General features: G+C 34.9%; 1 protein-coding gene across 1 annotated transcript; it reads right to left on the reverse strand.

Moving 5' to 3' along the window:
- Positions 1-6,176: 6,176 nt before the first annotated feature.
- LOC113691511 (probable F-box protein At5g04010) lies at positions 6,177-7,177 on the reverse strand. Its single transcript, XM_027209666.2, has one exon. The coding sequence runs from the start codon at positions 7,068-7,070 to the stop codon at positions 6,303-6,305; it is 768 nt and encodes a 255-aa protein (XP_027065467.1). The 5' UTR covers positions 7,071-7,177; the 3' UTR covers positions 6,177-6,302.
- Positions 7,178-10,807: the final 3,630 nt, after the last annotated feature.

Genomic DNA, 10,807 nt, shown 5'->3' on the forward strand with positions numbered 1-10,807 from the left:
GTCTAGTGAAGTCATTTTTGAAGATAAAAAAAAAAAAAAAATTTCTCACTACAAAATCATAAAATCGAAGGAAATTCTCGTCACAAAATCTTCAAAGAGAATAAATTTATTTCATAACTAAGGCTTTGTTTGGTAAGCAAGTTTTTGGCCAAAGTTTGTCTGCTACAAGTTTAGCTATAGTAACCTCAAATTAAAAAACTTCTCAAAATTTTTAAACTATACATTTCAAAATATCCAAAAATTTACACACTTCAAAAATCTTTTCTACAACTTCTACAGTAAGTTACAGTAAAGTTTTAGACAAACACCCAAAAAAACTCTTCAATTGTCAAATGGGGCCTAAAGAAGAAAAACCAAGAATGAGATAGAAGTTTTTAGGCTACGAGTGAAGAGGAAAGAAGTAGAGAGGAGGAGGAGAAAAGGGGTGGGGAGGAAATTGACAAGTTCCTACCACAAGTTTTCTGCCTCGCAGCATTAGAGATGAAAATTGATGAGTTTGGCAAAACTATACCAGTGACTACTGGAATATTACCAATGACTATTACTTTTGAAGGTTACTTCTAGTAGCTATTAAACCAGCCATGACAAGCAGCAAAAGTTATTGTTAATATAAGCCACTGCCAAGTCCAAATTTGAACATGCATGCACAAGTCAAGAATTTATAGAAAATGATGAAAATAGTAATCAGTACAATTTAATTTGTTGGGAGAGATTTTGCAAATAAAAGAACAAATATCTGGCTCTCTCATACTGATATTGTTGGACAATGTAAACGTTTACAATAAAGATTAAAGAGTTGCTCATCTATCCCTCGTAAGCAGCCTGGAGTGGTTCACAATTTTTTTCCTAAATGGTGGTTAGTGATAAATTCATTCCTTTTATATAATGTTTTTAATTTCAATATTCCATCCTTAATTTAGTTTTAATTTTCTATCATCATTTGATTGGGATGAAAGAAGTCAAAACCGGGGTGACTTTGTCATTGTTCAAATTGTGATCAATATGCGGTATTTAAAGTTAATATTTGTCTAATTGAACTCTTGTTGGGTAAATTAACCCCAGAAGCACATAATTGAGGTTCTCTATTTTTCCTGCAGCTCTCTTCCTCATTAAATTGTGTTTTAATTCTTTCCCCACTTCACTATTAATAGTATTTTGGTAGGAAAGAAATTATTGTTCTTGGCCGGTCCAGTTATTTTTTTTCCTCCAAAAGTGTGAAGAAAAATTTTTTTTTTTTTAAAAAGGGATTTAATCAGCTAGTCTAGCAGTCAGGTACAGGAAATAGGAGAAGAAAAAATTTTATAGTAATATTGGAATAATGAGTAATATTTGTTTTCTAACTTTACCTTTTTCCAATAGTTAATTTATAGTAAAGAATTAGAAATTATCTCATTAGGCATTTGCTTTCTGAATAAGAATTAGTTTCGCCCCTTCATCCTTTTCTTTATTTTTGGTTGCAAATTAGTGATCCTGGTTCGTGTGAGCAAAACAGCCTTCGATTCCTGAAGTTTTTCTACTTTTTTTTTTTTTTTTTTTGACGATCAGCACTGCATGATGTTATTGGTATTTTGGAATCATTAATTACTTTAATTGCCTTTCTTGTTAGAATTTATTCTCTTCTTCTTTCTCTCCCCTTTATTTTGTTTAATTGAACACTTATTGGAAGATGCTGAGATTTCCTGTTTATGGGACTAATATCTTCTTTAATTACCTACATTATTTTAGGCTTGTAACTATGTCCTTTCTATTATTATTCTCTCTTGGTATCTCATATTTTTCCACCTCTTATAAATGCTTGTACAAATGTTATTTATTTATTTATTTTTACCTTTCTCGCCTTCTTCAATTGTGAGGCCAGAATATGAATCTGGCCGCATGAATAAACTTTAAGAGCCTTCCCCTGATTACTGGACCAACTCAAGATGTTTTCTCTATAATAATACCTCCTTTTTCACGTTGTTTTGCTTGTTAAGGCTCATCATGTGTCTCATTAAAGTATTTGGATCCATTGTCCAAATGTACCCGTTTGCTTTTTTATAGAAATATATTCTTTGTGTGTGGATTTCTTATATTGTTAATTGCTTTTTTTTTTTTTTTTTTTTTGCAGGAACTTTCACAATCATGGTCATTGCTCGGTATGCCAACTAATCTCTCTACCATGATCACACTACACAGATGGATGTACATAAACATTATCACTCGTGATCAATTTTGCATATCAGCTAATGGTTGGCTATGACTTCAACCTAGCTAGTTATTTGAGACAGTTTTTTTTTTTTCTTCTTTCTTTTTCTGTGTAGAATGTAAGGTAGGGATAAGATGGCAACATAATTGTTTGAATTTTGATTTTCCAGAAAGAATTGTTGAAAATTATAAAAACTGTATTGCACAAATTGTGGGTTATTGCTTGATGGTGCATGGCAGGTTTCGGTTTGGGGCCTTTGGGTCATCTTAAATCGGCTGCTGGGATTTTCGTGATTGTGAGCCATTTCATAGCAGACACGAATTATAGAGGCCAGTTGAATGCAATTGATCTTTAAGCATATCTCTTGTGTTTGCACATACATTTTATGCTAAACATATTAATATTTTTACATAATAATATCGCATGATAAAAATATGATTAAAAAATATGTCTGAAATTTTTTGGTAACAATCTTTTTGTATTTCATTCCATCCAAACGAATCAGTAATAAGTAGCTAAATGTCTATATTCTATTTACTTTTTTAAGGTGATAAATATTTGCCATGTTTACCAAATGTTCCACAGGCACAAGCAAGTCAACAGCCCGGCTGATGTAGCAAAAACAACTATTGCTCCATTAACATGAAACAACTGGTGCTGCTTACTTCTTTCCTCCACGCTTAGTTTTATCTTTCGAGTACTGATGGCAAAGTTAGCGCATGTTGCAAACGCTAGGGCTTATTGTCACCGGGTGTATCTAAAATTCTTAGGCGTTGTTTAGATCATGATTTTCTGTAGAAAAATCTTTACGTTTTCTGTAACACATGCATTTCCTTATATTATATAAGATTGAGTTTTGGTGAAAGAGGGGGTTGCATTTCAACCGCATAGGCAGGGACTTTTTGGGAATGTGAAATATTTTGTAGTGTTTTATAATCTATAGGTACAAGTGAGGGAAGCTTGTGGTTAGATATATTAATCGAAATACCTTTATTCATAGACATTTAAAACTTTATGTTGTTGAAACATCTGGGTATTGATGACATGCGCAATTAATCTGCAACCATTTGTTGCTTTTGGTACAACACACATAAACTTGTGGGTTTGTGAAATTACTTAAATGGCCTTCACATATCATAAGTGCGGTCATTACGAAAAGAAAAAGTCATGACCATAAATACGGCAATTGAATCACACGGTCATTACTGAAATGGCCTTCACACATCATAAGTGCGCCACTTGACTAGTGATCACTGAACTTGGAAATCACTTGTATAAGGAGCTCACAAGTGAAAGGGAATAAGAAAGACCAACCTTGCTCAACCGTCACCGTGGTTAGAGCTCAGGTGTGGAAGCACCTCCTTTCAGACCTCCTTCTCTATCATTTATACCTGAATTTAATGGCCAGAAATGTGGGCCTACTAATGGCTCCTGAGCTTCGGGGATTGTTTCTCTAGCAACCTTTGTCTGAAACAGAATGCCGCATCGTTTCCCCTCTCACTCGAGCTTATGAGCGAAACACTCCATTTCTTTCTCATTATAGCCTCAATTAAATAGCCAGACGTTGGTAAGTTAATGCCCAACGGCTCGGTTATAATTGTTTCCATGCCTCCTCTTCACCTTCTTCAGTTTCAACCTTTTCATATTTTGGGATTGGAATATTTTTTTATGCCCTTATACTGCATAAATCCTAGACATGGAAACAATCACCGCCCACTGAAGCAGGAAGTTGCAGAGGGCCCGACCGACAATTTTTACGAGGGTCATTAACTTAATTTGGGATTTGATGAGGCTTTCACTTGGCCTCTGCTTCATTTTAGTCCCATGATTTCTTCATTCTGCTACAGCTTGTCCTTAATCACCTTTTATTAGTAAGTTAATGACTCACTCACTTGAAGACCGATCAAATGTGGACATTAGCAGCGCATAGTCCTTCACCACAGAACTCCCACGGCTTACTTGCTTCCTTAAGCCAAAAGCACCAAGAGTAGCTATTCCGACAAGAAAAGGCACCAACATCCTTGCGTTGCCTCCACTTTCAATTTCAGCAGTCAGAGTAGTTGAAGCAGGAAGTCGCGGAAGGCCCTCGATCATGTATGTTCTACACTCATCATGTAGATGCTGAAGTTGGGACCAAAATGAAGAAACTACCAAGAAGCAATGCAGACTGCTGTCTATTACAGCATCTACATGAGTTTACTACTATTCGTAATAAGTAGGCATACATGATGTCTTATTCAACTACTCTGCTATCTATCTCGTAGTTTTTACCTGAAACAATTTCATAAATATTTGTCTGTACACCTTTGGGAACTTGCTGCATCTAATTATTTATCTTCGGGAACTTCCTGATTCTAATATTGGAAGATTCTTATGTTGTTTGTCTTATAATCATACCTACTTCTAATTATTTATCGCAACGTACTATTCTCGCAATGTATTATTATTTGTCCAACCAAAAAACTTTCTTCAACCACGGGCACCAAACACTCGCGCAATGCGCGGGCACTCATCCCCTAGTCCTAATTATATTTTTACCTTATACACATAAAATTGTTACAATATATTTTTCTATAACAACTCCTAAAAGTAGCAATTCAAATGGACCATTAGTTATTGTGCTAGCTTGTTTGGCTACTTGTGACTTTTTGGCTCTCGCCTATATATTGTTTGGGAGTGTGGTATTATAGCGTTCCTTGTTGGGGAGTTATACTATATATATATATGTGTGTCAAATTAGGCATCTCATTGGCTATTGCTTGGGATCTAAGGCCTCACAAATTCCATTTTACTCCATTTTGAGATAAAATGATCATTTTTACTTTTGTTACAACATATTCTTATTTAGTTACATCAAATCTAAATTTTTATTACATCCAAGAGTAAACTTGTTTGAAATGAAACTTGTGAGTCCCCGTCCACCTGTCGCTTATGCCTTGTTTGGGTTGCTTTGCTTCTCAAGTGGTACTGTATCGGGTTCGAACTTGGGAATCTTACTATATGTAAACGTGAACAGCTTACCAATCTTACTGTCTTAGACATTACACTCATTTGTTTGCCAATTTTGCTCTTTTTCAACATTCATTTGCTCACCAATTTTGCTTTCGCGAACACTTGCTTGACTTTTGGCAATAAGCAATTTTACTCTTTGAAGCACCCATTCCTTGACTTTCAAGGAATACTCATCCCTTTTAGCACTTGTATTCTGTAGAGACCAATTGTGTATTTATCCGTTTCGGCACCGTCTTAGATTAGGGCCGTGATAGTGCTTGGAGGGGGGGTCTCCCCAGGATTCGAATCCTTGACCTTTAAGGCCTTTGGGTTGGAATGCCTGGTACCACTTGAGGCATTCCAACCCAAAGACCTTAAAGGTCAAGGGTTGGAATCTTGGGAAAACCCCCTCCAAGCACTATTATGACCCTAGTGTAAGACGGTGCCGAGTACTACCACAACCCTAGCCTAAGACGGTGCCGAGACGGACAAATACACAATTGACCTCCACACATTCCTTGGTTTGGACCATTTTTGACAATTTTGCTCTTTTAAAATTTCATGATTTTCAGACAATTTTGCTCTTTTAAAATATCATGATTTTCAGACAATTTTGCTCTTTTAAAATTCCATTAATTCCTTATTTGCTTCAACCCAAACCTTGCCAATTTAACTCTTATCATTAACACTTGTAATTAATTCCATCATATACGTATGGAGATGATCGAATTGGATGGTTAAAATATGGTTAAAGTATGCCAATTTAACACTTGTAATTAATTCCATCATATACGTATGGAGATGCTCGAATTGGATGGTTAAAGTATGGAGATGATCGGATTGAATGGTCAAAATGAGAGTGATTGTAAATAAGTAGTTCGAATTCCAAAAACAAATTCCCATCATACGAAGTTAAGTTCCATCGGACAAACGTTGAACAATATAAAATTTACCCTAGTATGATGCACCATTTCTTATTGTATGGAATAGACTATCACACTGGTATGATGCATCATTTCTCATTGTATGGAAAAGATTATCTCATAACTGAACAAAGCTCCTGGAAGGTGAAAAGACGAATTACAAATTTACAATTCAGAACAAAAGAGAGTTTTTACATTGAGCCTTAAAAAGGTAAAAGAAAGTGCTGCAGATACCTAAGAGCATCATCAATACAAACATATCTCCAACTCAAAATACTCAAAACTCCCACACTTATCTTCTCAACCATCACTTTCCCACCACTTTTCCGCAGCCCCAACCTCAGATCCGCCACCAACCCACTAGCATCCCCGCTGGAGCAACACCCCGAATGTGGAAGCTCCTTCGAAAACCACCCTTCTAGCCCCAAAACGAAGCTTCCTTTCCCTTTACAGTCCATCATCGTAAAAACACTCCTCAACCCGCCTAACACCACATTCCAAGTAACCCTCAAGTTATCCATTGCTTCTATTGCCACTGATGGATCACCATGACCATTCCCAAGATCAGCACCAATATCGAAACGGAACAAGAAACTCTTGTCAACGACGAGTTGGTTACCGGGTTTTATAGTTGTGCTGAGGCAGACGTTGCCGTTGAAAACGTCGATGGCGAAAATGATGCTGTCGAGGGAAAGATGGGGTTCGAGCGGTTTTTGCAGCCTGAGTTTCTCTGATACGCATCCTAAGTTGTATAGACGGCGGTACGGGACGGCGGGATTGGCGGCACGGAGGTTGCAAAGGGACGGATAAAGGGCGGAGCAAATGGGCTTCCAAAGGTGGTCGGAGGACATGCAAATGGACCATGACTTGCACACACAGGAGGCTATAATTAGTGTTTTGGGGTCAAGATGGTTGGCGACTAGGCTAAGAACACTCCATCGAGGTGAGGATTTGAGGGATTTTTCAGACATCGTGATCGTGGTTATGGATAGTTTTTGTTTCCGTTGTTTTTTTTGGGTTCAAAGGATCAGAAGCCGACATAGGGATCAAGTTTTGTTCTGTGAAATGGAAGGATTCACGTTTACATGATATATATGACATCCGAGGAGAAACCTAGTCATCCTATGTCGCATGGTAACCATGAAACACGTGTAACGTTTTATGTTCAGTTGACACGTGGCCTCTAGTTTCTTGTAATTGAACTTTGTAATTGAACTACTTGTTTATTTCCTTCTCTTTTTCTGAGGACAACTTCCTTTCTCTAGAGCAAACGAACAAGTTTCTTCTTGTTAATATATATTTCTTTAGGCTAAACTACCTAAAGAATCCCTAAACTATTATAAATATTAACTTTTAGTTCCTTATGTGTTTTAAATTTGAAATGAACTCCTCAACAATGTTAAAAAGTGTTACATTTTAATTCTTTAGTTTGCCTTTATAGCTAATGGATCTAAGAGAAAATTTTGATGGAGTCAAAGGTAGAAATATGTTGAAGGATCAAATTTTGATTTTTTTTTTAATTATTGAGAGATTATTTTAAGACTTAAATAAATGAAGGGCAAAAAATTGATACTCCCTCCATTCTATTTATTCAGTCATGTTTGAGGAATCCAACTTTTTAAAAATAGTGATTTAATTGTGATGTTTGTACTTCTCTTTCCAATTTTACCTCCATGAATTCAAAATTTAAATTTGAATGGTAATATATACCTGATTAGAAAGAAGGGCCATATTGAAAAAAGAGACTAAAAGGTGTTTTGACTTTTCTAACATAACAATTGTTTTGAAACATCTCAAAATGAAAAGTATGACACTTTCAATAGGACGGAGGGAGTAAGTAGAATAGTTTAGAGACTTCTTTTAAGTGGTTTACCCTAACTTTTATGATTTGTGTGATTCAAAAATGTTAGACACACCTAGAAAAAAAACAAGCTTACTCGGTTTGTTTGGATATGTATTATTACATATGCTTATATCACAAAAATGTTTTTTAATTATCTTTTTTATCTCTTAATCATCTTTTTATCACGTACATATCACATTATAAAATGGCTATAATAATTATTTCAATTAATATTTCAATTTTAGATTATTTTTTAGCAACTGAAGCTTTCCAAAGTGCAAGTGGCAACTGGTATTATTAATAAAGTGAAAGTGACTGTTAGCCCAAGGGCTAAGATCCCAAGACTAAAGGGGACTTGGGATTTGGTACTTGATCAGATGCTTTGCTTAACATCTTGCAAGTTCAATTTGCACACTCTTTTTTACTAGTTTTTCTTTCTTGTTCTTCCTTCATAAAGAATAAGCCACATATAAGTTATTTTTTCAAAAAGAAAGCGTTACATCACAACATTTGTTCATGCTTTATTGTGTTTTACAAAATTTCATGTTTCAAATCACACCTTAAAAACTCTAAAGAACAATTTTTTCTAGAGTAGTAGTACATCGCAACGAGTAACAACATTTGTTCATGCTTAATTAACAGTTCACAGGTACAACATGAATAGTATTCATAATTCAAAGTACAAAAAGAGCACAAATAATAAGACACTACAAACGAATCAATTAGCACAAATCCTGCAGAAACCCCTTGAATTTTCGCCATTGCACCAACTGTTGGTTCTAGACCAAAATAAATCATATAAGTCACAATAATTTCTCTAATAAAATTTAACAAATAAATTAACAAAAATTCATACCTTAATTTTGCATTAAAAATACAAATAATTTGTACCATAAAAATGTTGATTTGGCATGGGTTGAGGCGCGGACTAGGTCGCTCTCTTTAATACGATTCAGGCTCGTACGGAGTATTCTCCGGTGTTGTAGGTCTCAGTACGTCGCCTCTAGGATACAACAGTCCAGCTTTTTGCACACTGTAGTCTACTCCAATCTACACTATTGGAGCAAGACAGAAATCTCACACTAACACTGTTCTTTGCCCTATAAACTCTTATAGTAGTGGAGGAAAAATAAAAGGTAGTATAGAGATAGCAAAGTATATATTTGGTTTGGTTGATAGATGCCTTATATATAGGCTAAGAAATTAGGAATATTGAAATACCAACATTAATAGGAATTAACACCTCATATTTCAATTACAAATTGAAAAGTCTAGATTCATTGTATAACGGTAAAAAAAAATTACTAAATGATTTCATAAAACCTAATCATTACATAAGTTACAAAAGCAAGACATAAATCTCATAAGTTACACATTTAAATGTTTCAATTTGTAACTGAAAATTTATTTTATTTGAATTCAAAATAAATATGTGATATTTTTATTAAAATATACAACAATCCCCCACTTATTTTAATAAAAAATATAATATTCAAAACTTAACATTTAATAGGGCAAAGATTAAAAATTCATGCATAATGAAGGTGGCAATGCCTTTAAACCTTCACTTAGTGCTCAACAATTCCTGTGCTAGAGTCAAAGTGGACTTAGCCTTTAAACGATGACTACTTGATGGCACGTGAAATCGTATCACACACATGAACCTTTCAGTGTTCTCAAATAGGTTTCATAAGGCTAGCACATTTATGGCCTTGTACTTTATCCCGGTTTTCATGAGTGCTCTAGAGAACCAACCCAAATTCTCATAGGAAGCGGCCCTACTTCCACACTCATATAGGTGAGTCTATCAAGGATGCTCTTATGACTTAGACATCCCACCTATAAGGACTATAGAACTCATTAAGGGAATAAAAATCCCAACCTCGTTTATCGTCATAGGATCACAAATGCACTTATATCATAGGGATAGACAATATAATCAAAGTAGTGCATATTAATCAACCAAATCATTCTATGATTCGTTTGTCTCCGACCTAGTTCTTGGGATCTCCAGTCCCTAGGTGGTTGTATCCTCATAGGTGATTTTTAACATATATTAGACTTTTTGTCTTATCCCCCTCGATGTGTATCATATCCTTGACTCAAGCCTGAGATTTAGTTTTTCAACACAAATAAAATAACAAAGATATGATATTCTCGAATTTTTTCAAATAATCTCTTAGTGGTCCAAATACATGGAACCAATCTTCGATGAGAAAATTTCTCATCCATCTATTTTTGCCAAATAGTGTAGGCGTATATTTACTCATAAGTAATTTTTTTTTATTTTTTCTATGGCCAGTAGTCTAGTGATGCACTAGAAGCCATTTTCAAAAACTCCATGATTATTTTGCTTTTGCAAAAATATCAAAAAATATTTCAAATACCTTCACCTCATGTCATATTTTTCAGTGAATGCTCATCTACACTACTCAAAATAAAGTTAGAATAGATTCAAAAAACAATAATTATGTTATACTCACAAATTGAGCAAATAGAATGGGCATATATTTGCTCACATCAAGCAAAGCCACATTAATTTCCATCATTTCTGTAATCTTCTCAGTGGCTAGTAATCTAGTAACCCGCCACTCTCCTAGTCCTCAATGAATTTTCTTTTGCAAGAAAACTTCATAAGTAATTCAAATCTATCCAAATCATGCCTCACTTTTTAATCTGCACAACTCAAATTAGAGATTAAGAAATTCAAAAAATATAATAGTCAATGCACTATTATGTTTTAATTTCAAAATTCAACTTGCAAGTAATGCAAGCCTTATAATGAAAAATCTCAAGAGTTTCAAAATTCATAGCTACCAGCTTAGTCAACATCCACTGTCCGCGTTTCCATCCAAGCATAGTCTT

This window comes from Coffea arabica, chromosome 6c (assembly GCF_036785885.1).
Source record: "Coffea arabica cultivar ET-39 chromosome 6c, Coffea Arabica ET-39 HiFi, whole genome shotgun sequence".
NCBI lineage: Eukaryota > Viridiplantae > Streptophyta > Magnoliopsida > Gentianales > Rubiaceae > Coffea > Coffea arabica.

Coding starts and splice junctions, on each gene's coding strand:
- LOC113691511 (XM_027209666.2), bottom strand. CDS start 7,070: ATGTCTGAAAAATCCCTCAAATCCTCACCTCGATGGAGTGTTCTTAGC.